This window comes from Papaver somniferum, chromosome 11 (assembly GCF_003573695.1).
Source record: "Papaver somniferum cultivar HN1 chromosome 11, ASM357369v1, whole genome shotgun sequence".
Lineage (NCBI taxonomy): Eukaryota > Viridiplantae > Streptophyta > Magnoliopsida > Ranunculales > Papaveraceae > Papaver > Papaver somniferum.
In genome coordinates this window covers 112,391,284-112,416,552 of record NC_039368.1, presented here as the reverse complement: position 1 = coordinate 112,416,552, position 25,269 = coordinate 112,391,284, and the positions used below count along the sequence as shown (strand labels likewise).

The window sequence follows — 25,269 nt, the reverse complement described above, 5'->3', positions numbered from 1 at the left end:
GTCTTTAGTAATTTTTCTGGGGTGTTTCCAACACTTTTTCTGGGTTCCTCCGGTGCATTTCTGGGGTGTCTTTAGTACTCTATCCTAGGGTGCAAAACACCACTTTTCGAGCCAATTTCGCCGCAAGAGCTTATTTTTCCAAAAACATTTACAAAAATGTAAAATAACACAATAAGTATTTAATCGAGTCTAACAATACAGAACATTGAGAACAAAATAGACACATAAATGCGTCTATCAGTCAGGAGGTTTTTTCTTGGAAAGGTCACAAATTGAGTCTGTTATTAGCAGCTCAGTTAAGATCTAGAATATGGTTAGACTTTGCATCTAAGTTTTCGTATATCAAGATATGGTAGGTTTTGGTAGTGACATTGGGACTAAAGTCTTTACTACCGAACACTTTTGGGTCTCAGATGCATCTTCTATGAAGTGATAAACATAAACCAAGCAATCCCGAGTACCCAAGTTCTTCTCCTCCTCTAGAATCTGTAAGAATGAAAACTGGAGAAAATAGACGAATAAGGTCAGATGTTGGACTTCACTAGATTGCACAATATTTTAGAAGATAATCCAACAATAAACGGATCACTGTTGATCAAAAAACCTAAGGAATACAAACGTCTGCTTACTGTACTTTTGCTTGGAAGACTAATTCGGTGAATGACAGTCTGCAAACATATCATTCAGAGTTAATTAGAATTACAGACTGAGCATGATTCAGAGTAACTTACCAATGTGGAATATGCTTACTCACATCTTTTTTTGCATGATGAAAAGAAACATTCAGAGTTTTTAAACCTTCTAACAGTGGTGGAGGGATGTCCAAGACTTCGAAATACAAAATATCAGATTTCTGTCGGAAAACCCTTCAAGGAAGTATCAGCGACGCATTCAAATGTAATAGTTAAGTTGACAAGATCGAGCAAGCCTTAGAAAGCTAGGTTCAGAGTGATGAATTACCTGATTGTGGTGAATCAACATCTCAGACAAGTGGTCAAAACCATGGTACTTAATGGCTGGAGCTATGGGTTGCTGCGAGCAACAGCGGTGAGGAGTAAGTTTGATTTTGGTTGGGTCATCCAAACCAAGATGCCGAGCAACTCTTTCCGTGACATTATCAAAAGTTATTACCTTATACATTTAAAAAAGAAGAAGAGACACATAAGTTACTGCAAGAAAGAAACAAAAAATTCAAAAAATAAGACAGCAACAGACATTTGGAACATGAAAGTAGTTACAGCTCTAGAGAGAAATCATCTTCCTTCAGTTTCTCCAGATAATTCAAGCATACAACCTAACACAGCAGAATAAACAATGTTTTCAATTATTGCATATCAATGTGCTCAAGCTTCTTCAACTGGGTTTATTTTCCTTCTCATAGTATAGTTGGCCAAATTCCTACCATCTGCATTTAAACATTACCAGAAAGTGTGAGTCACATATACCCAATGATTCAGAACATAATCTAGAAAAGAATGAACATCTGGATAACGACATTGTGTCATAGTATCGACTGGAAGGGGTTTCTGGAAACAAATAATGTCTCCATCGTCAAGCTAAAAGATGTAGATAAAAAAGGCACTATAAGCCAAAATAGAAACAAAAATTAACAGTGAGAAAAAAAAGAATATTTTTTTTTTTGCAGAAGTTAATGATGTCATTAAGGATAGTGTGGAATGTGAATTCCTTGTATATGTGCTCACATGTAACTGTGGGCTCAAACTTTATTTCCTACCATCAAAAGATGAGGTCTTATCAGATGCTTGCATCAATAAATAACTAAAACTTGCATTTCTGGCTAGAGTACAGAACAAAAAACTAAGCAGACAAACACGAGTCACAGAAATATCAAAGAAGAACAAACCTCAAAAAGTTAAATCTCTTCATCTGGAGAGAATCCATCCATCTCATTAAGCTTTCTAAGAATTTCATAGGCTTGCCACTTCCCTTCACAAAACGTGTCCCCACATATACCTTATAAATAATAAAAGTGTTTCAAACTCAAACAGCGTTTGAATCTTATCTGATAAAAAAATGGCAACTCAAACCTCAATTCCTACCGCGGTGCCGGTTGTTCTTTTTGCGGATCGTACAGTTAGAAGAAGAGGTATATCTTCTTGTGTTCTGTCAGGTGGAGGAATAGGATATAATTCCTGTAGAGTTGTACATAAGTCAGAACACTGAACAAGACAAGAACCATGATCAGGAAACTAATTCCCATATCTAAACTCCAAAACTAATCAGGTGGAGGATTTTGTATGCCTTGGAAACAAGATCGGCGAAGTAGGCCTCAACAATAACATTAAGACCAGATAGAGTATATTTTAGCTGACATTAGGCATCAGTGAATGCAACTTCCCGGTATCAAGATGCATCACTAGGAAGTATATAAATGCATGATGCTCTGTAGCAGGTAAGTTTTCCTTACTTGTAGACTGGAAGAATGCTTCCAAGAAAGGAGAGGTTTCCTTACTTGTAGGGAAGAATGCTTCCAAGAAGGGAGAGGCAAGAGAAGGATTTCTCAGCATCCTTGGCAGGTTTTAATAGCAACAAGATTGCAGGGCCAACAAGGACTAGGACTGTGTCAATTCCAAGCTGTACATTAAAGCAACAAAAAGGTTACTCATAATGGTTGTTGAAACAAGATTTTTTAGCAAAAACTTGAAGTTCCTGTTCTCATGTTGCTACAAATTACACATGCATTATTAACCAGATTCAATATCAAAGAATAAACAGTGCAGTTTATCAAGTACTAACAACAATAGAACTTTGTATAAACAAAACCAACAACCAAATACTAAATCTGAATGCAACAAAATTGAAGTTCATGTTCAAACTACACATGCAACAAAGAATAAGTACATGGATTCTCACTTATACTAATAACAAAAAAACTTGGTACCAACAAAATAAACATAAACAACAACTAGATACTAGAGTTTGTTCAATAACTTTAATTCCCATCCAACTCCTTCAAAAATTCAGTTCAGATTGACCTCTAAATCATCAACAGACAGGCAACCAACTCTCATCATAATCTAAACCCTCAAATAACATTCCCGAATCATCAATAGAAGGCAACCAATTCGGAGCATCATCATAGGCATCTGATAATAACTTTTCCAAATCATCCTCCAACAGAAAAGAATCCTCCTCCATCTCTCCAACAGTACAAGTACTAGTAGTAGTAGAGGTAGCAATTGGTTCTGCTGCTGCTAGCAACTCTTGCTTTCTCTGTGCAACCTTCTCTTTCACATCAAGTAATTGATTCCTTACAGCCGTCAACTTTTCAATACTATCAATTTCTTCTGGGTTTAGGTTATTCCACCAAAACCCATCATCAGAAACCCTAGTTCTCTCATCATCAGCAACTTTTACTTCTTTAAAATTAATGGTATTTTTTAACCTATAATTTAAATCATTCCAAGAAATAGAAGAAGAAGAAGAAAAAGTGTAGGTGTTACCACCAGGAGAGATTACTAACAGAGAAATGTCAGCACCGGTAAGACGGCACAAATCAGCGGCTTTATTGAATAGGCCGTGGCGTCTCTTAGTGAAGCACACATTTCTTTTCTGCCTATCTTCAATCTTCTTCATCTCAATCCTTCTCTTACCCATAACTACAATCGAGATTAAGCCCAAAATTGAAGATTTGATGGTAGGGATGTTAGTGCAACCGCAGAGATGTTATTGTTGATACAGGAAAGGAGAGTCTAATCTTTATAGAAACAGAGCGGGAAAGATTTGATGATACTGTAACTGCAGAGATGATGATACAGGAATGGAAACTCTAGTGAATGAAGTTTTATAGAAGGAGATGATGATGCAGGAATGGAAAGTCTAGTTTATAGAAACAGAGCGGGAATAATAACGCGTTTTCTTTTTTGTTGTTTGCTTGGGCGTATCCGCAGAAACATTAGTGGAGGGCCGAAAAAAATAAGAAAGGGTCGTCAAATAGCAATCTTCCGAACTCATTGTCCTACTTCTTTTGTTAATTGCTAAATATGTTGTTCATTTAAGTAGTGCTAATGACGGTGATTAACTAATTAAGATTGGCGATTGAATTAGGGTTGTTGTGCTAGCCTATGAGCGAGGCTCATGAGGAACCAGCCAAGGGGACCGAAGCAGATAGAGGTTGATTATGTCGCAAGTGGGACAAACTAACTCTACCTTTCATGTCAAATTATGAAACATTGCGCCATCGGGACTTGAACCTGGGATCTCCTGGAGTGCATGAAGCCTTTCATTATCGGGGATGACCAACTGAGTTAGGTACCCGTTTCCTATCAAGAATACCTCTGATTTAACTCTCATTACAATTTTGTTGCTTTTAATCGTGTAAAGTGCGTACAAAATTTGATTTTTTTTTCGGAATTGCATATCATAAAATCCAAATCGTAACACAAGTATACGGCTGGGAAAACATGACCACCCAGCTGTCAACAAAAAAGTCTACGGCTAGGAAAGAACTCTCGGTCATAAGTATGATATATAGCTGAAAAATGAAAATATTCTAGGTGTAAATATGAGTCACTGCTGGAAAATGTAAACTTATCGGGTATGATTTGCCATTCTGGAGGTGTTTTTATTCATATCGATGTTAGCTTAGATGCTGACGTTTAGTAATGGTTAATTCAGTTTTATCGTCTTTAACTTATACCCGTTGTGGAGGTGTTTTTATTTTTCACATTGATTTCAGCTATTAATATCGGGTCTGTTAGAGCATTGCTTGGTTGAACCCACCAAGCGTTGGTATGTCAAGTTTGGTTGTCATATTTTAGTGAACCAAAACTCAATTAAGAGTCGCTTGATTGTGTACTAGAGTCAACTTCGTATAGGTTAAACTAGAAAGTTATTAGGATTATGAGACATACAAGTATTACTCAAAGACTTGAAGAATGTGAAGAAGTAAAGAGCTACATCGACGACATCATCCTTTCTCTCGAGGTTAGTAATATTTGACTTGAATTGTTTCATTCCTAACGTATCTTTCATGTCGTGCTATATTGAAAACATGACTGCAAACCTATGGATAATTATACTCTAGTAGATAGACGTATTATTAAGGAATTACAATAGGAAGTATAATGCTTATCTTTTGAACTTCGTATATAAGACATCGACATAATCGTACGAATGCTATTGTGATTATGTGTATGGGTAAAGGTGAAGATTTCATCCTAGGAAACAATGTTTACATTCGTTTAAAGGAAGTACATTCATAAACTTGTTTTGTGAATCGAAACGGAAATCGCTAGGCTTATTGGTATTGTTATTCATTGCATATCTTTGGATTACCAATATGTGTGATTAGTATAACGGCTCATAACTAGTTATGTATCTTGGTAAAACTACTCACAATGCCTGACTTATGTATTGCTATGACTTTTATTAGTGAAACCGATCTTAAGTAATCACCTAAGATGGTATGATCGGTATTTGTAATTGGTGTGACCGATCCTAGTAATTGGTGTAACAGATCCTAATAATTGGTGTGACCGATCACAAAAGAGTTGTATAATCGATCCTTGTAATTGGTATAACCGGTCCTAGTAATTGGTGTAACCGATCCTAGTAACTGGTGTGACCGGTCACAAGTAATACCGTGGGTATATAACCGGTCCTGGTAGTTGATGTAACCGATCCTAGTAACTGATGTATCCGGTCCTAGTAACCATATGGAGGTAGAACCGATCCTTGTGTTTGGTAGAACTGTAAACCCATGATTAATGATTTGATAATTGATATTGATCAATCACATATAGTTTTTGGAAATCGGATGAACCAAATCTAAACTTGTTTGGAAGTGTGGCAAATCGGTTCCAAGATCGTAAATATGAAAGAGGATTTACAAAGATAAAGATGTCGACATACTTTGAACACGTGCAGTAATTCTTACCTTCTATTGTTCAAAGATATTCCTTAATAACTAAAGAAGAATCCTGGACCGAAATAAATTGAGAATCTTTTAATTAAGGTTTTTAGTTTTATATGCTTTTAATTACCAGCGATTAAATGCGTATCTCTGGAAAATAAAAATTGGTAATGTGCACTTACTAATTGAAGATTTTCTAGTGAGATTTCGATAGATAATTGGACAAAGCATTTCCAGGAATTATGAAAACCGATTTGGGAATTATTGCATATCTTGAGAATAATATGTTTTGGAAATTCCTTGGTGTCCAAACTTCCTTGGTCTATAAATACCTAAGTTTGCATTTCGAGCAAACTAATCCTCAGAGCCAGACAAACTACCTAGTTGTGTTGTAACTGATGGAGCCGTCTAATTTAGATTTAACTTGTACTGGAATCCAGATAGTCAGTGATGTATTTTCAAATGGTTGTAGTGATAATGGTAAAAAGATTCGTTTCAGACTTGTGAAGGAAATGGAATTTTATATTTAATAAAATTATATATAAAAAAATATTAACAAGATGAAGAGAGTTACTGGCACTCGGGATTCCACCAATTCTCACATTCATGCAGTTCAATATTTAATTCCGGACAATTAAAGCTCATAAAATAACAAACATCGACTCTAAATCTTTGCCAAGGTAGATTTTATAAAGAATTATATGTAAATCACAAGCATGACGCATCAAAAGTACCTAAGACTAAGCATGCGACATCAAACGAAATCACAAATAATCAAGAAAAATCATAAATCAATTATAATAGTGCAAATAGTCATAAAGAAATTAAATAGAATTACCAAATGGGTGAAAAACAGCTTCCTCCGTCGTCCCAGTGATGGGTTCTAACTCCGCATATTGAAAACACGCTCAAAATTCATTTTTATTGCTCAAAGGGTGTTTACAAGGATGAGAATGGAGATGAAATAATAAAACAGTGAATGTGCGACCCACAGAAAGCATCCAAAATAAACGACACAGAAGAAGTGTTATTGTTACTGTAGCTCTAAGACCCACACCTACGACCCACGCCTGTGAGTCTGTTTCACTGTTGATAAACGACTGTTCTTGCGATTCTGTTCTTCGTGTTCTTGGTGATCTTCATCATCATCAGCAGCAGAAACAGTGTTTCATCAACTCTTGATTTCTCGCTCCTGAGCTCTCCTATCGACCCCAAACTCTCGACACCCCTTCTACTCAACCCCGGCAACCTATTTATAGCCAACAGACCCATCGAATCTCGCTCATTCACTCCATATAATTCTCTTTAACTCGGCAGTAAAGAAAATATTTCCGGGAATATTTTCTTTCCTGTTTCATCTTCTCACGCGTTTTCAAGCCTCCAAATTACCATATTTAACTCCTTCACGCTCCAACAGGCTGTGAGGGTCTTCCATGCACGCACAAAACACGTTGAATCTTTTCCAAATCACGTGAAACCCGTGATATACACGAACTGCCCTGTTTTCAACCCGTGAATTGTTTAGATGATATTAGCCAATTCTGGTCGAACCAAACGCCCACAGTGTGTTTAATAGGCCATATCACAACTATCTACCAAAAATCAGCCATTGAATCTCCCTAGAACACGTTCAACTATTCGATCAAAAATCTGCAGAAGTGTTCTCCATTTTCCGGCCAAAAACATTTTTTTTGAATTTGCGAAGAAGGTCACCCCTTATCCAGTGGTCGCCCCCTTATCCGTTGCTGGATTCCGAATAACACATGCATTGGGGTGCCTTTAGTAATTTTTCTGGGGTGTTTCTAACACTTTTTCTGGGTTCCTCCGGTGCATTTCTGGGGTGTCTTTAGTACTCTATCCTAGGGTGTAAAACACCACTTTTCGAGCCAATTTCGCCGCAAGAGCTTATTTTTCCAAAAACATCTACAAAGATATAAAATAACACAATAAGTATTTAAGCGAGTCTAACAATACAGAACATTGAGAACAAAATAGACACATAAATGCGTCTATCAAATACCCCCAAACTTATTATTTGCTAGTCCTCAAGCAAAATTCATTTTTGAAAAGTGACCGAGTTAATCTCGGGTGGGTTTATCAGAGGTGTACCCACAAAAAACCATTTACTCCAAAACCTAGCTATCTACGCAGAACCTTGGAAGGCACTAAAGAATCTCCTTGGTTGGCATACAAACATTGACTATAGGAGGAAGTACCCTGATGCGAAATTCCAAAATTCATATATAAGTGACAGAGCTCTACTCAGATAGTTTCACTATGGACATCATAACCGGAGTCAAAACTAATCACATAGATAAATAATGAGATGGATATAGAAAAACATAGATGGTTTTGATGTTTACTAGGTGAATGGTGTTTCCCATATCTGTCTGAAGGCCACTACTAGGATGAACCTATCCTAATGGACTGAGATACCGGTCTGACTAATATCAACACACTGGCATATACAAGGGAACCAGTGATTGACTACATAGAACAATATTTTTTTTTGATTAACGACATGAATAGATCTTTTTGGATCCAAGCGCATGCTTCTTGTCAGCAGATTACATGATAGTTCCCACGGGTCCTGCATTCCACGCTTGCTTAGACGACGGAGACAGGGAGAACACACACATATTGCTATCCAAGTGTTAATGTTTATTCCGATTGGTCTAATTGGTATGGTCTTTTTTTTTCTTTTTTTTTCCACTAAAGAATCTCAATCACTCTATTCCACCCTAGCAGTGGTAACAACTTGAATCGTGGGCCCCACCTACTCTCTTAGAGAAACATAGTTTAAAAACAAAACAAAATAAGAATAGAAGTGAAAAGGACTCAACGAGATATGGTGAAACTATCATGTTATTACTAACACCTGAGCTCTGTGCTTTTATGAATAGACTCTTTCGATGTTTCCATCTAATCAGATTGGTTCCTCAACTCCTATAACCAAGATGTTCCCATCCACTTAGATTTGTTAGTGCCAACCTTAATAAGCATAAATTTCTAGGCTCTGGAGTTTATTTATTTATTCTGTAACTGAAAAGTTTCTCACATACCCCCAAACTTAAATCTAACATTGTCCCCAATGTTCTAAAGATAAAATTAAAAGCATGAACAAGGAGAGAAATTGTTACTATTTGAAGCACAAGAGTTAAGGAAAGATATTACCGTGTTGCATGAGATTGGGTTACCTCCCAAGAAACGCTAAGTTTAAAGTCTTCAGCCAGACATCGGAAGGAATTAGTCATCTCATAGAATCAAAAAGTAACAGTTGAAATAATTGTAGGTCTTCAAAACCAAAAAGAGCTGACCAAAGGAAACTACACTAACCCAAGAAAGTGAACAAGGATAGCATGCCCTTATCTAGTTTCCTGATTAAGATATTTATATCTAATTGTGGTTCAGGTTCAGGTTCTATGAAAGGGTCTAAATAAAATATTTTCATTGGTTGCGTTTCTTCATAGGTGGGATCCGAATCATTAGGTCCTAGAGTCTGGAAAAACTCAAATAAGAACTTAGAAGCACAAAACAATAACCTAAATAATTGAGGATCCTCTAAGTCAATCATGTTTGACTTACATAACTGACCACAATGAGAGTAGTGGTCATTCTTAAGAAAATGTGTCGATTCTATCAACCTAAAGTACTTAGGCTTAGTCTCAGAACTTAATAAGTGACACATATGAAATTTATACGTTCCCACAATTGGAAGCAAACTATTTGCTGGTAAGACAAATTTAATCTTGGTATTAATGCCTGGGAAAACCACATCAACCAGAGGATGGGTTTCTAATGACTGAACTTCTTCCTGGACATCATTAGGTTCGGGAAAACGAGTATGAGGTAATCTTGTAAAATGGTCGAGGCAGAGATATCAAGTCCAAAATGAGGGATCTTTGTAAGAGCTAAAGGTATGGCACAAGGAGAATGATAATCACCCCAAAACTTAGATTTTTGGGTATCTCTAGATAGACTAGCTACAATTTCCTTAATTTCTAGATCATTGGAATCCTGAAAATAGTCAATTGCTCCTTCGAGGTTATACTCAAGCGACGCATCCTTACTCATATTTAATAGCTCTACGAGTTCATTTTCTTCGTTTAAGACTATTGTTTCTAAGTCGCTAGACTCTAAAACAACATTTTCGGAATAAACCCGTTCCTCTAAAGCATTATCGGCTTCGTAATCAAAAGGAAAAACTACATCATCTAAAACGGTGGTATCCCTAATCAAATCCTCGGCCTTTTGAATAGGTGAATAATCATAAAAATTATTTGGATTTGAACTAGAATCATTGTAAAGCTCAATTGGATTAATAGATTCCTGATCACTATGCCTACACATTTCAGATTCTTCATTACTACTATCCTCATCATAATAGTACGAAGATGATTGAACCTTATCTAAATAAGTAGTGTCTTTTATTCTAACCTCGTCCTCTAAATTAGGCAAATATTCACTATTGATATCAATGGTAGAATTAGAAACACTATTTTGGAAATTTAGATCATTTCGAGCAGCATTAGCTAACTGTTCATTTTCTGCCTCTAGACGTGCCTGAATTTCACTGAGCATAACACTTATATGTTCACTACTCTCGTTTATCATCTCAGAATATCGTGTACACTCTTCTTTTAAACTATTCATTGAAACTAAACGTTTATACGTCCTTTTAATCCGTTGTTGGGTCTCTTCTAGAGAAGGAACAGATTCAGAAATATCATAATCAGGACTAGTTTTTAAGTAATTTTCCAAAAACGCGTAACTAGTACTATAATGTTCCTGATTTTCTTGCTCGTAAGACCAATTCGTGTGTGGATAGTAATTGGGATCACTATGGTATGAAACATAACCTTGAAAAGGATGGCGTTCCCAACCACTATTCCCAACATGGTCATAAAAAGGATGATGTCCATATTCAAATTCAGGTCGATAATCATTGTATTGGCTTCTATCATACCAGTTCGACATTCTTAATTGAAAGGGAATTCTACACAATCACAAACAAGGCTGACTCGACCAAATCAAACCTATAGAATCTAGCAAACAAAAAGCATGATGGCTCCACTTAGATTGTTTTCTAGACCAGCTTCTATTCCTTCGAAAAGGAATTCGTTACAATTTGAACACACCCCTCTGGAATCAATCCGAGCTAATGTAAGTTGAATCGAGGAGAGGGAAGCTCAGTGGAGCTTTGATACCCAAGGCCTCACCGCTATCACATGGCGGCGCAGTCACGCATTCAACTTACAGAAACCATCAAGAACTTTGAAGTATGCTTAAAATAGTAACCAATATTTTTCGGAAGATTTTCCTACCAAGCTCGTTACCCTATCGGTCTCGTTCTAATAATATTTTAAGCTTGGGTTCGCGTTAGGTTTCGTTTACCTAAGGCGGGCAAGAAGGGAACGGTGATGAAATCCGAACCCTTATCTTATATGGCCAAGTCTTTCCCTTTACTAGGAAATTAAAGCAGCCGGTTCAGTCCTCAACATATAATCACCTTAAGGCAGACAGTAAACCTGCTGACAGGAGATTCGCGGGTGTTTAGAAGTTTACCTCCCGTACCAGACGGGCGAAGAACCGTTGTAGTCGACTCGGGCCACTGACTCCGGTGTCAGTGTGCGAATCCGAGGGGCCGAGACGATATTGTAATCGTCGTCCTTCCCTGCAAACAGTTTATGTTTAATTTTTTTTATATATAACCCTTTCGTAGGGTTTAAAATTAAAATAAATTGTCCAAAGTCCAGTCCAATAAAAAGAAATACAAAAAAGAATAATAATAATTACAATAAAAATAAAATGGAAAGTCTCTTTTAAAAAAAATAATAATAATAATTCTCTTTTTTTTTTCTTTTTTTTCTTTATTTTTTTGCTTTGTCTTTTTTCCTTCTCTTTTAGCTTTAAGCTTTGATTCCAAGCTCTTTAGTATCCAACTTCAAACCTGTAATACAAAGACACAACCAAAAAGACGTAAAAAGAACAAATGGAATAATAAAAACCTAAAAATTCTACCTAAGCACAAATCCTCGTCGGCGGCGCCAAAATTTGATGTATTTTCAAATGATTGTAGTGATAGTGGTAAAAAGATTCGTTTCAGACTTGTGAAGGAAATGAAATTTTAGATTTAATAAAATTATATATACAAAAATATTAACAAGATGAAGAGAGTTACTGGCACTCGGGATTCCACCAATTCTCACATTCATGCAGTTCAATATTTAATTCCGGACAATTAAAGCTCATAAAATAACAAACATCGACTCTAAATCTTTGCCAAGGTAGATTTTATAAAGAATTATATGTAAATCACAAGCATGACGCATCAAAAGTACCTAAGACTAAGCATGCGACATCAAACGAAATCACAAATAATCAAGAAAAATCATAAATCAATTATAATAGTGCAAATAGTCATAAAGAAATTAAATAGAATTACCACATGGGTGAAAAACAGCTTCCTCCATCGTCCCAGTGATGGGTTCTAGCTCTGCATATTGAAAACACGCTCAAAATTCATTTTTATTGCTCAAAGGGTGTTTACAAGGATGAGAATGGTGATGAAATAATAAAACAGTGAATGTGCGACCCACAGAAAGCGTCCAAAATAAACGACACAGAAGAAGTGCCAGTGAGTCTGTTTCACTGTTGATAAACGACTATTCCTGCGAGTTTGTTCTTCGTGTTCTTGGTGTTCTTCATCATCAGCAGCAGCAGAAACAGAGTTTCATCAACTCTTGATTTCTCTCTCCTGAGCTCTCCTATCGACCCCAAACTCTCGACACCCCTTCTACTCAACCCCAGCAACCTATTTATAGCCAACAGACCCATCGAATCTCGCTCATTCACTCCATATAATTCTTTTTAACTCGGCAGTAAAGAAAATATTTCTGGGAATATTTTCTTTCCTGTTTCATCTTCTCACGCGTTTTCAAGCCTCCAAATTACCATATTTAACTCCTTCACGCTCCAACAAGCTGTGAAGGTCTTCCATGCACGCACAAAACACGTTGAATCTCCTCCAAATCACATGAAACCCGTGATATACACGAACTGCCCTGTTTTCAACCCGTGAATTGTTTAGCATATTCTAGCCAATTCTGGTCGAACCAAACGCCCACAGTGTGTTTAATAGGCCATATCACAACTATCTACCAAAAATCAGCCATTGAATCTCCCTAGAACACGTTCAACAATTCGATCAAAAATCTGCAGAAGTGTTCTCCATTCTCCCGCCAAATTTTTTTTTTTTGAATTTGCGAAGAAGGTCGCCCCTTATCCAGTGGTCGGCCCCTTATCCGTTGCTGGAGTCCGAATAACACATTCCCTTGGGGTGCCTTTAGTAATTTTTCTGGGGTGTTTCCAACACTTTTTCTGGGTTCCTCCGGTGCATTTCTGGGGTGTCTTTAGTACTCTATCCTAGGGTGCAAAACACCACTTTTCGAGCCAATTTCGCCGCAAGAGCTTATTTTTCCAAAAACATTTACAAAAATGTAAAATAACACAATAAGTATTTAATCGAGTCTAACAATACAGAACATTGAGAACAAAATAGACACATAAATGCGTCTATCAGTCAGGAGGTTTTTTCTTGGAAAGGTCACAAATTGAGTCTGTTATTAGCAGCTCAGTTAAGATCTAGAATATGGTTAGACTTTGCATCTAAGTTTTCGTATATCAAGATATGGTAGGTTTTGGTAGTGACATTGGGACTAAAGTCTTTACTACCGAACACTTTTGGGTCTCAGATGCATCTTCTATGAAGTGATAAACATAAACCAAGCAATCCCGAGTACCCAAGTTCTTCTCCTCCTCTAGAATCTGTAAGAATGAAAACTGGAGAAAATAGACGAATAAGGTCAGATGTTGGACTTCACTAGATTGCACAATATTTTAGAAGATAATCCAACAATAAACGGATCACTGTTGATCAAAAAACCTAAGGAATACAAACGTCTGCTTACTGTACTTTTGCTTGGAAGACTAATTCGGTGAATGACAGTCTGCAAACATATCATTCAGAGTTAATTAGAATTACAGACTGAGCATGATTCAGAGTAACTTACCAATGTGGAATATGCTTACTCACATCTTTTTTTGCATGATGAAAAGAAACATTCAGAGTTTTTAAACCTTCTAACAGTGGTGGAGGGATGTCCAAGACTTCGAAATACAAAATATCAGATTTCTGTCGGAAAACCCTTCAAGGAAGTATCAGCGACGCATTCAAATGTAATAGTTAAGTTGACAAGATCGAGCAAGCCTTAGAAAGCTAGGTTCAGAGTGATGAATTACCTGATTGTGGTGAATCAACATCTCAGACAAGTGGTCAAAACCATGGTACTTAATGGCTGGAGCTATGGGTTGCTGCGAGCAACAGCGGTGAGGAGTAAGTTTGATTTTGGTTGGGTCATCCAAACCAAGATGCCGAGCAACTCTTTCCGTGACATTATCAAAAGTTATTACCTTATACATTTAAAAAAGAAGAAGAGACACATAAGTTACTGCAAGAAAGAAACAAAAAATTCAAAAAATAAGACAGCAACAGACATTTGGAACATGAAAGTAGTTACAGCTCTAGAGAGAAATCATCTTCCTTCAGTTTCTCCAGATAATTCAAGCATACAACCTAACACAGCAGAATAAACAATGTTTTCAATTATTGCATATCAATGTGCTCAAGCTTCTTCAACTGGGTTTATTTTCCTTCTCATAGTATAGTTGGCCAAATTCCTACCATCTGCATTTAAACATTACCAGAAAGTGTGAGTCACATATACCCAATGATTCAGAACATAATCTAGAAAAGAATGAACATCTGGATAACGGCATTGTGTCATAGTATCGACTGGAAGGGGTTTCTGGAAACAAATAATGTCTCCATCGTCAAGCTAAAAGATGTAGATAAAAAAGGCACTATAAGCCAAAATAGAAACAAAAATTAACAGTGAGAAAAAAAAGAATATTTTTTTTTTTGCAGAAGTTAATGATGTCATTAAGGATAGTGTGGAATGTGAATTCCTTGTATATGTGCTCACATGTAACTGTGGGCTCAAACTTTATTTCCTACCATCAAAAGATGAGGTCTTATCAGATGCTTGCATCAATAAATAACTAAAACTTGCATTTCTGGCTAGAGTACAGAACAAAAAACTAAGCAGACAAACACGAGTCACAGAAATATCAAAGAAGAACAAACCTCAAAAAGTTAAATCTCTTCATCTGGAGAGAATCCAGCCATCTCATTAAGCTTTCTAAGAATTTCATAGGCTTGCCACTTCCCTTCACAAAACGTGTCCCCACATATACCTTATAAATAATAGAAGTGTTTCAAACTCAAACAGCGTTTGAATCTTATCTGATAAAAAAAATGGCAACTCAAACCTCAATTCCTACCGCGGTGCCGATTGTTCTTTTTGCGGATCGTACAGTTTGAAGAAGAGGTATATCTTCTTGTGTTCTGTCAGGTGGAGGAATAGGATATAATTCCTGTAGAGTTGTACATAAGTCAGAACACTGAACAAGACAAGAACCATAATCAGTAAACTAATTTCCATATCTAAATTCCAAAACTAATCAGGTGGAGGGTTTTGTATGCCTTGGCAAGAGGATCGGCGAAGTAGGTCTCAACAATAACATTAAGACCGGATAGAGTAGATTTTAGCTGAGAGTAGGCAACAGTGAGTGCATTCAACTCCCCACTATCAAGATGCATCACTAGTTTGGGTTTATCAAACTGAATCCATGAAGCACCAGCTGCCTTCAATTCAGCAATAACTTCCCTCTTGGATTCACAATTCACATAACCAATTAGATAAGAATCATAAGATGCACAAGGAAGTATAGAAATGCATGATGCTCTGTAGCAGGTAAGTTTTCCTTACTTGTAGACTGGAAGAATGCTTCCAAGAAAGGAGAGGTTTCCTTACTTGTAGGGAAGAATGCTTCCAAGAAGGGAGAGGCAAGAAAAGGATTTCTCAGCATCCTTAGCAGGTTTTAATAGCAACAAGATTGCAGGGCCAACAAGGACTAGGACTGTGTCAATTCCAAGTTGTACATTAAAGCAACAAAACAGTTACTCATAATGGTTGTTGAAACAAGATTTTTTAGCAAAAACTTGAAGTTCCTGTTCTCATGTTGCTACAAATTACACATGCATTATTAACCAGATTCAATATCAAAGAATAAACAGTGCAGTTTATCAAGTACTAACAACAATAGAACTTTGTATAAACAAAACCAACAACCAAATACTAAATCTGAATTCAACAAAATTGAAGTTCCTGTTCATATGTTGCCACAAACTACACATGCAACAAAGAATAAGTACATGGATTCTCACTTATACTAATAACAAAAAAACTTGGTACCAACAAAATAAACATAAACAACAACTAGATACTAGAGTTTGTTCAATAACTTTAATTCCCATCCAACTCCTTCAAAAATTCAGTTCAGATTGACCTCTAAATCATCAACAGACAGGCAACCAACTCTCATCATAATCTAAACCCTCAAATAACATTCCCGAATCATCAATAGAAGGCAACCAACTCGGAGCATCATCATAGGCATCTGATAATAACTTTTCCAAATCATCCTCCAACAGAGAAGAATCCTCCTCCATCTCTCCAACAGTACAAGTACTAGTAGTAATAGAGGTAGCAATTGGTTCTGCTGCTGCTAGCAACTCTTGCTTTCTCTGTGCAACCTTCTCTTTCACATCAAGTAATTGATTCCTTACAGCCGTCAACTTTTCAATACTATCAATTTCTTCTGGGTTTAGGTTATTCCACCAAAACCCATCATCAGAAACCCTAGTTCTCTCATCATCAGCAACTTTTTCTTCTTTAAAATTAATGGTATTGTTTAACCTAGAATTTAAATCATTCCAAGAAATAGAAGAAGAAGAAAAAGTGTAGGGGTTACCACCAGGAGAGATTACTAACAGAGAAATGTCAGCACCGGTAAGACGGCACAAATCAGCGGCTTTATTGAATAGGCCGTGGCGTCTCTTAGTGAAGCACACATTTCTTTTCTGCCTATCTTCAATCTTTTTCATCTCAATACTTCTCTTACCCATAACTACAATCGAGATTAAGCCCAAAATTGAAGATTTGATGGTAGGGATGATAGTGCAACCGCAGAGATGTTGTTGTTGATACAGGAAAGGAGAGTCTAATATTTATAGAAACAGAGCGGGAAAGATTTGATGATACTGTAACTGCAGAGATGATGATACAGGAATGGAAACTCTAGTGAATGAAGTTTTATAGAAGAGATGATGATGCAGGAATGGAAAGTCTAGTTTATAGAAACCGAGCGGGAATAATAACGCGTTTTCTTTTTTGTTGTTTGCTTGGGCGTATCCCCAGAAACACTAGTGGTACCCCTTATCCTCGGGCCGAAAAAAATAAGAAAGGGTCGTCAAATAGCAGTCTTCCGAACTCCTTGTCCTACTGCTTTTTTTAATTGCTAAATATGTTGTTGATTGGGTCAAGAGCATAGCTCAGTGGTATCCCATCAACTCCAGTAATGAGGAAGTCAGGATCGATCCCTCCGTGATAGAGGTTTGTATTTAATTAGTTATATAAAGGGGTTTGGCGGGGTTGGGTTTAGCAGTCGGGCTAGTCCACCTGGCTGGATTTGTGTATGAGCATGGATCCGATTTTAGCCTATCAAAATAAAATAAACAAAAATGTTGTTGATTTAAGTAGTGCTAATGACGGTGATTAACTAATTAAGATTGGCGATTGAATTAGGGTTGTCGTGCTAGCCTACGAGCGAGACTCATGAGGAACCAGCTAAGGAGAACGAAGCGGATAAGGGGTTAATTATGTCGCAAGTGGGACAAACTAACTCTACCTTTCATGTCAAATTATGAAATATTGTGCCATCGGGACTTCAACCTGAGATCTCCTGGAGTGCATGAAACCTTTGAGAATCGGGGATGACCAGCTGAGTTAGGTACCCGTTTCCTATAGAGAATACCTCTGATTTAACTCTCATTACAATTTTGCTGCTTTTAATCGTGTAAAGTGCGTACAAAATTTGAAAAAAAAATTCGGAATTGCATATCATAAAATCCAAATCGTAACACCAGTATACGGCTGGGAAAACTTGACCACCCAGCTGTCAACAAAAAAGCCTACGGCTGGGAAAGAACTCCCGGTCATAAGTATGATATACGACTGAAAAATGAAAATATTCTAGCTGTAGATATGAGCCACCGCTGGAAAATGTAAACTTATCGGGTATGATTTGCCATTCTGGAGGTGTTTTTATTCATATCGATGTTAGCTTAGATGCTGAAGTTTAGTAATGGTTAATTCAGTTTTATTGTCTTTAACTTATACCCGTTGTGGAGGTGTTTTTATTTTTCACATTGATTTCAGCTATTAATATCGGGTCTGTTAGAGCATTGCTTGGTTGAACCCACCAAGCGTTGGTATGTCAAGTTTGGTTGTCATATTTTAGTGAACCAAAATTCAATTAGGAGTCGCTTGATTATGTACTAGAGTCAACTTCGTATAGGTTAAACTAGAAAGTTATTAGGGTTATGAGACATACAAGTATTACTCAAAGACTTGAAGAATGTGAAGTAGTAAAGATCTACATCGACGACATCATCCTTTCTCTTGAGGTTAGTAATATTTGACTTGAATTGTTTCATTCCTAACGTATCTTTCAAGTCGTGCTATATTGAAAACATGACTGCAAACCTATGGATGATTATACTCTAGTAGATAGACGTAGTATTAAGGAATTACAATATGAAGTATAATGCTTATCTTTTGAACTTCGTATATAAGACATCGACATAATCGTATGAATGCTATTGTGATTATGTGTATGGGTAAAGGTGAAGATTTCATCCTAGGAAACAATGTTTACATTCGTTTAAAGGAAGTACATTCATAAACTTGTTTTGTGAATCGAAACGGAAATCGCTAGGCTTATTGGTATTGTTATTCATTGCATATCTTTGGATTACCAATATGTGTGATTAGTATAACGGCTCATAACTTGTTATGTATCTTGGTAAAACTACTCACAATGCCTGACTTATGTATTGGTATGACTTTTATTAGTGAAACCGATCTTAAGTAATCACCTAAGATGGTATGATCGATATTTGTAATTGGTGTGACCGATCCTAGTAATTGGTGTAACAGATCATAATAATTGGTGTGACCGATCACAAAAGAGTTGTATAATCGATCCTTGTAATTGGTATAACCGGTCCGAGTGATTGGTGTAACCGATCCTAGTAACTGGTGTGACCGATCACAAGTAATACCGTGAGTATATAACCGGTCCTGGTACTTGATGTAACCGATCCTAGTAACTGATGTATCCGGTCCTAGTAACAATATGGAGGTAGAACCGATCCTTGTGTTTGGTAGAACCGTAAACCCATGATTAATGATTTGATAATTGATATTGATCAATCACATATAGTTTTTGGAAATCGGATGAACCAAATCTAAACTTGTTTAGAAGTGTGGCAAATCGGTTCCAAGATCGTAAATATGAAAGGGGATTTACAAAGATAAAGATGTCGACATACTTTGAACACGTGCAATAATTCTTACCTTCTATTGTTCAGAGATATTCCTTAATAACTAAAGGAGAATCCTGGACCGAAATAAATTAAGAATCTTTTAGTTAAGGTTTTTAGTTTTATATGCTTTTAATTACCAGCGATTAAATGCATATCTCTGGAAAATAAAAATTGGTAATGTCCACTTACTAATTGGAGATTTTCTAGTGAGATTTCGGTAGATATTTGGACAAAGCATTTCCAAGAATTATGAAAACCGATTTGGGAATTATTGCGTATCTTGAGAATAATTTGTTCTGGAAATTCCTTGGTGTCCAAACTTCTTTGGTCTATAAATACCTAAGTTTGCATTTCGACCAAACTAATCCTCAGAGCCAGCAAAACTACCTAGTTGTGTTGTTACTGATGGAGCCGTCTAATTTAGATTTAACTTGTACTGGAATCCAGATAGTCAGTGATGTATTTTCAAATGGTTGTAGTGATAGTGGTAAAAAGATTCGTTTCAGACTTGTGAAGGAAATGGAATTTTAGATTTAATAAAATTATATATACAAAAATATTAACAAGATGAAGAGAGTTACTGGCACTCGGGATTCCACCAATTCTCACATTCATGCAGTTCAATATTTAATTCCGGACAATTAAAGCTCATAAAATAACAAACATCGACTCTAAATCTTTGCCAAGGTAGATTTTGTAAAGAATTATATGTAAATCACAAGCATGACGCATCAAAAGTACCTAAGACTAAGCATGCGACATCAAACGAAATCACAAATAATCAAGAAAAATCATAAATCAATTATAATAGTGCAAATAGTCATAAAGAAATTAAATAGAATTACCACATGGGTGAAAAACAGCTTCCTCCGTCGTCCCAGTGATGGGTTCTAACTCCGCATATTGAAAACACGCTCAAAATTCATTTTTATTGCTCAAAGGGTGTTTACAAGGATGAGAATGGAGATGAAATAATAAAACAGTGAATGTGCGACCCACAGAAAGCGTCCAAAATAAACGACACAGAAGAAGTGCTATTGTTACTGTAGCTCTAAGACCCACACCTACGACCCACGCCTGTGAGTCTGTTTCACTGTTGATAAACGACTGTTCCTGCGAGTCTGTCTTCGTGTTCTTGGTGTTGTTCATCATCAGCAGCAGCAGAAACAGAGTTTCATCAACTCTTGATTTCTCGTTCCTGAGCTCTCCTATCGACCCCAAACTCTCGAAACCCCTTCTACTCAACCCCAGCAACCTATTTATAGCCAACAGACCCGTCGAATCTCGCTCATTCACTCCATATAATTCTCTTTAACTCGGCAGTAAAGAAAATATTTCTGGGAATATTTTCTTTCCTGTTTCATCTTCTCACGCGTTTTCAAGCCTCCAAATTACCATATTTAACTCCTTCACGCTCCAACAGGCTGTGAGGGTCTTCCATGCACGCACAAAACACGTTGAATCTTCTCCAAATCACGTGAAACCCGTGATATACACGAACTGCCCTGTTTTCAACCCGTGAATTGTTTAGATGATTTTAGCCAATTCTGGTCGAACCAAACGCCCACAGTGTGTTTAATAGGCCATATCACAACTATCTACCAAAAATCAGCCATTGAATCTCCCTAGAACACGTTCAACAATTCGATCAAAAATCTGCAGAAGTGTTCTCCATTTTCCGGCCAAAAACATTTTTTTGAATTTGTGAAGAAGGTCACCCCTTATCCAGTGGTCGCCCCCTTATCCGTTGCTGGAGTCCGAATAACACATTCCATTGGGGTGCCTTTAGTAATTTTTCTGGGGTGTTTCCAACACTTTTTCTGGGTTCCTCCGGTGCATTTCTGGGGTGTCTTTAGTACTCTATCCTAGGGTGTAAAACACCACTTTTCGACCCAATTTCGCCGCAAGAGCTTATTTTTCCAAAAACATCTACAAAGATATAAAATAACACAATAAGTATTTAGTCGAGTCTAACAATACAGAACATTGAGAACAAAATAGACACATAAATGCGTCTATCAAATACCCCCAAACTTATTATTTGCTAGTCCTCAGGCAAAATTCATTTTTGAAAAGTGACCGAGTTAATCTCGGGTGGGTTTATCAGAGGTGTACCCACAAAAAACCATTTACTCCAAAACCTAGCTATCTACGCAGAACCTTGGAAGGCACTAAAGAATCTCCTTGGTTGGCATACAAACATTGACTATAGGAGGAAGTACCCTGATGCGAAATTCCAAAATTCATATATAAGTGACAGAGCTCTACTCAGATAGTTTCACTATGGACATCATAACCGGAGTCAAAACTAATCACATAGATAGATAATAATATGGATATAGAAAAACATAGATGGTTTTGATGTTTACTAGGTGAACGGTGTTTCCCATATCAGTGGTGACAACTTGAATCGTGGGCCCCACCTACTCTCTTAGAGAAACATTGTTTAAAAACAAAACAAAATAAGAATAGAAGTGAAAAGGACTCAACGAGATATGGTGAAACTATCATGTTATTACTAACACCTGAGCTCTGTGCTTTTATGAATAGACTCTTTCGATGTTTCCATCTAATCAGATTGGTTCCTCAACTCCTATAACCAAGATGTTCCCATCCACTTAGATTGGTTAGTGCCAATCTTAATAAGCATAAATTTCTAGGCTCTGGAGTTTATTTATTTATTCTGCAACTTAAAAGTTTCTCACATACCCCCAAACTTAAATCTAACATTGTCCTCAATGTTCTAAAGATAAAATTAAAAGCATGAACAAGGAGAGAAATTTTTACTATTTGAAGCAAAAGAGTTAAGGAAAGATATTACTGTGTTGCATGAGATTGGGTTACCTCCCAAGAAGCGCTAAGTTTAAAGTCTTCAGCCAGACATCGGAAGGAATTAGTCATCTCATAGAATCAAAAAGTAACAGTCGAAATAATTATGGGTCTTCGAAACCAAAAAGAGCTGACCAAAGGAAACTACAATAACCCAAGAAAGTGAACAAGGATAACATGCCCTTATCTAGTTTCCTGATTAAGATATTTATATCTAATTGTGGTTCAGGTTCAGGTTCTATGAAAGGGTCTAAATAAAATATTTTCATTGGTTGCGTTTCTTCATAGGTGGGATCCGAATCATTAGGTCCTAGAGTCTGGAAAAACTCAAATAAGAACTTAGAAGCACAAAACAAGAACCTAAATAATTGAGGATCCTCTAAGTCAATCAGGTTTGACTTACATAACTGACCACAATGAGAGTAGTGGTCATTCTTAAGAAAATGTGTCGATTCTATCAACCTAAAGTACTTAGGCTTAGTCTCAGAACTTAATAAGTGACACAATTGAAATTTATACGTTCCCACAATTGGAAGCAAATTATTTGCTGGGAAAACAAATTTAATATTGGTATTATTGCCTGGGCAAACCACATCAACCAGAGGATGGGTTTCTAATGACTGAACTTCTTCCTGGACATCATTAGGTTCGGGAAAACGAGTATGAGGTAATCTTGTAAAATGGTCGAGGCAGAGATATCAAGTCCAAAATGAGGGATCTTTGTAAGAGCTAAAGGTATGGCACAAGGAGAATGATAATCACCCCCAAACTTAGATTTTTGGGTATCTCTAGATAGACTAGCTACAATTTCCTTAATTTCTAGATCATTGGAATACTGAAAATAGTCAATTGCTCCTTCGAGGTTATACTCAAGCGACGCATCCTTACTCATATTTAATAGCTCTACGAGTTCATTTTCTTCGTCTAAGACTATTGTTTCTAAGTCGCTAGACTCTAAAACAGCATTTTCGGAATAAACACGTTCCTCTAAAGCATTATCGGCTTCGTAATCAAAAGGAAAAACTACATCGTCTAAAACAGTGGTATCCCTAATCAAATCCTCGTCCTTTTGAATAGGTGAATAATCATAAAAATTATTTGGATTTGAACTAGAATCATTGTAAAGCTCAATTGTATTAATAGATTCCTGATCACTATGCCTACACATTTCAGATTCTTCATTACTACTATCCTCATCATAATAGTACGAAGATGATTGAACCTTATCTAAATAAGTAGTGTCTTTTATTCTAACCTCGTCCTCTAAATTAGGAAAATATTCACTATTGATATCAAGGGTAGAATTAGAAACACTATTTTGGAAATTTAGATCATTTCGAGCAGCATTAGCTAACTGTTCATTTTCTGCCTCTAGACGTGCCTGAATTTCACTGAGCATAACACTTATACGTTCACCACTCTCGTTTATCATCTCAGAATACCGTGTACACTCTTCTTTTAAACTATTCATTGCAACTAAACGTTTATACGTCCTTTTAATCCGTTGTTGGGTCTCTTCTAGAGAAGGAACAGATTCAGAAATATCATAATCAGGACTAGTTTTTAAGTAATTTTCCAAAAACGCGTAACTAGTACTATAATGTTCCTGATTTTCTTGCTCGTAAGACCAATTCGCGTGTGGATAGTAATTGGGCTCACTATGGTATGGACCATAACCTTGAAAAGGATGGCGTTCCCAACCACTATTCCCAACATGGTCATAAAAAGGATGATGTCCATATTCAAATTCAGGTCGATAATCATTGTATTGGCTTCTATCATACCAGTTCGACATTCTTAATTGCAAGGGAATTCTACACAATCACAAACAAGGCTGACTCGACCAAATCAAACCTATAGAATCTAGCAAACAAAAAGCATGATGGCTCCACTTAGATTGTTTTCTAGACCAGCTTTTATTCCTTCGAAAAGGAATTCGTTACAATTTGAGCACACCCCTCTGGAATCAATCCGAGCTAATGTAAGTTGAATCGAGGCGAGGGAAGCTCAGTGGAGCTTTGATACCCAAGGCCTCACCGCTATCACAAGGCGGCGCAGTCACGCATTCAACTTACAGAAACCATCAAGAACTTTGAAGTATGCTTAAAAGAGTAACCAATATTTTTCGGAAGATTTTCCTACCAAGCTCGTTACCCTATCGGTCTCGTTCTAATAATATTTTAAGCTTGGGTTCGCGTTAGGTTTCATTTACCTAAGGCGGCAAGAAGGGAACGGTGATGAAATCCGAACCCTTATCTTATATGGCCAGTTCTTGCCCTTTACTAGGAAATTAAAGCAGCCGGTTCAGTCCTTAATATATAATCACCTTAAGGCAGACAGTAAACCTGTTGACAGGGGATTCGCGGGTGTTTAGAAGTTTACCTCCCGTACCAGACGGGCGAAGAACCGTTGTAGTCGACTCGGGCCACTGACTCCGGTGTCAGTGTGCGAACCCGAGGGGCCGAGACGATATTGTAACGTCGTCCTTCCCTGCAAACATTTTATATTTAATTTTTTTTTATATAACCCTTCCGTAGGTTTAAAATTAAAATAAATTGTCCAAAGTCCAGTCCAATAAAAAGAAATACAAAAAATAATAATAATAATTACAAAAGAAATAAAATGGAAAGTCTCTTTTAAAAAAAAAAATAATAATAATTCTCTTTTTTTCTTTCTTTTTTCTTTATTTTTTTGCTTTGTCTTTTTTCCTTCTCTTTTGGCTTTAAGCTTTGATTCCAAGGTATTTAATATCCAACTTCAAACCTGTAATACAAAGACACAACCAAAGAGACGTAAAAAGAATAAATGGAATAATAAAAAATAATAAAAACCTAAAAATTCTACCTAAGCACAAATCCTCGTCGGCGGCGCCAAAATTTGATGTATTTTCAAATGGTTGTAGTGATAGTGGTAAAAAGATTCGTTTCAGACTTGTGAAGGAAATGGAATTTTTGATTCAATAAAATTATATATACAAAAATATTAACAAGATGAA

General features: G+C 36.7%; 3 protein-coding genes across 4 annotated transcripts; all 3 read right to left on the bottom strand.

Moving 5' to 3' along the window:
• Positions 1–256: 256 nt before the first annotated feature.
• On the bottom strand, positions 257–2,249 carry LOC113323660 (ubiquitin carboxyl-terminal hydrolase 13-like). The gene is made up of 6 exons (XM_026571995.1): positions 2,061–2,249; positions 1,865–1,974; positions 961–1,405; positions 755–853; positions 630–668; positions 257–501 (listed from the first exon to the last, which is right to left on the bottom strand). The coding sequence occupies exons 3-6, from the start codon at positions 1,138–1,140 to the stop codon at positions 343–345; spliced, it is 477 nt and encodes a 158-aa protein (XP_026427780.1). The 5' UTR covers positions 1,141–1,405; positions 1,865–1,974; positions 2,061–2,249; the 3' UTR covers positions 257–342.
• An 11,172-nt stretch (positions 2,250–13,421) lies between these two features.
• LOC113320597 (ubiquitin carboxyl-terminal hydrolase 12-like) lies at positions 13,422–15,191 on the bottom strand. Of its 2 annotated transcripts, XM_026568502.1 has the most exons (5): positions 15,081–15,185; positions 14,177–14,347; positions 13,971–14,069; positions 13,846–13,884; positions 13,422–13,717 (listed from the first exon to the last, which is right to left on the bottom strand). In XM_026568502.1, exons 2-5 carry the CDS (start codon positions 14,195–14,197, stop codon positions 13,559–13,561), a joined length of 318 nt encoding a protein of 105 aa, XP_026424287.1. In that variant the 5' UTR covers positions 14,198–14,347; positions 15,081–15,185; the 3' UTR covers positions 13,422–13,558. The 2 variants fall into 2 exon arrangements, 1 of the variants encoding a protein (XP_026424287.1); XR_003346198.1 differs by lacking the exon at positions 13,422–13,717 and adding an exon at positions 14,455–14,621 and having other exon boundaries at positions 13,851–13,884; positions 13,971–14,347; positions 15,081–15,191.
• A 1,164-nt stretch (positions 15,192–16,355) lies between these two features.
• LOC113324935 (MADS-box transcription factor 51-like) lies at positions 16,356–16,964 on the bottom strand. The gene has a single exon (XM_026573208.1). It carries the CDS (start codon positions 16,962–16,964, stop codon positions 16,356–16,358), a length of 609 nt encoding a protein of 202 aa, XP_026428993.1.
• Between the last annotated feature and the right edge of the window lie 8,305 nt (positions 16,965–25,269).

What these genes read in the sequence shown, in the direction of transcription:
- LOC113323660 (XM_026571995.1), bottom strand. Translation starts at nt 1,140, where the DNA reads ATGTATAAGGTAATAACTTTTGATAATGTCACGGAAAGAGTTGCTCGG. An exon ending in TGTTGATTCACCACAATCAG is followed by an intron (nt 854 to 960) that starts GTAATTCATCAC and finishes GTTTTCCGACAG; the next exon opens with AAATCTGATATTTTGTATTT. An exon ending in GTCTTCCAAGCAAAAGTACA is followed by an intron (nt 502 to 629) that starts GTAAGCAGACGT and finishes TATTTTCTCCAG; the next exon opens with TTTTCATTCTTACAGATTCT.
- LOC113320597 (XM_026568502.1), bottom strand. Translation starts at nt 14,197, where the DNA reads ATGTTGATTCACCACAATCAG. An exon ending in TGTTGATTCACCACAATCAG is followed by an intron (nt 14,070 to 14,176) that starts GTAATTCATCAC and finishes GTTTTCCGACAG; the next exon opens with AAATCTGATATTTTGTATTT. An exon ending in TTCATCATGCAAAAAAAGAT is followed by an intron (nt 13,885 to 13,970) that starts GTGAGTAAGCAT and finishes ATATGTTTGCAG; the next exon opens with ACTGTCATTCACCGAATTAG.
- LOC113324935 (XM_026573208.1), bottom strand. Translation starts at nt 16,964, where the DNA reads ATGGGTAAGAGAAGTATTGAGATGAAAAAGATTGAAGATAGGCAGAAA.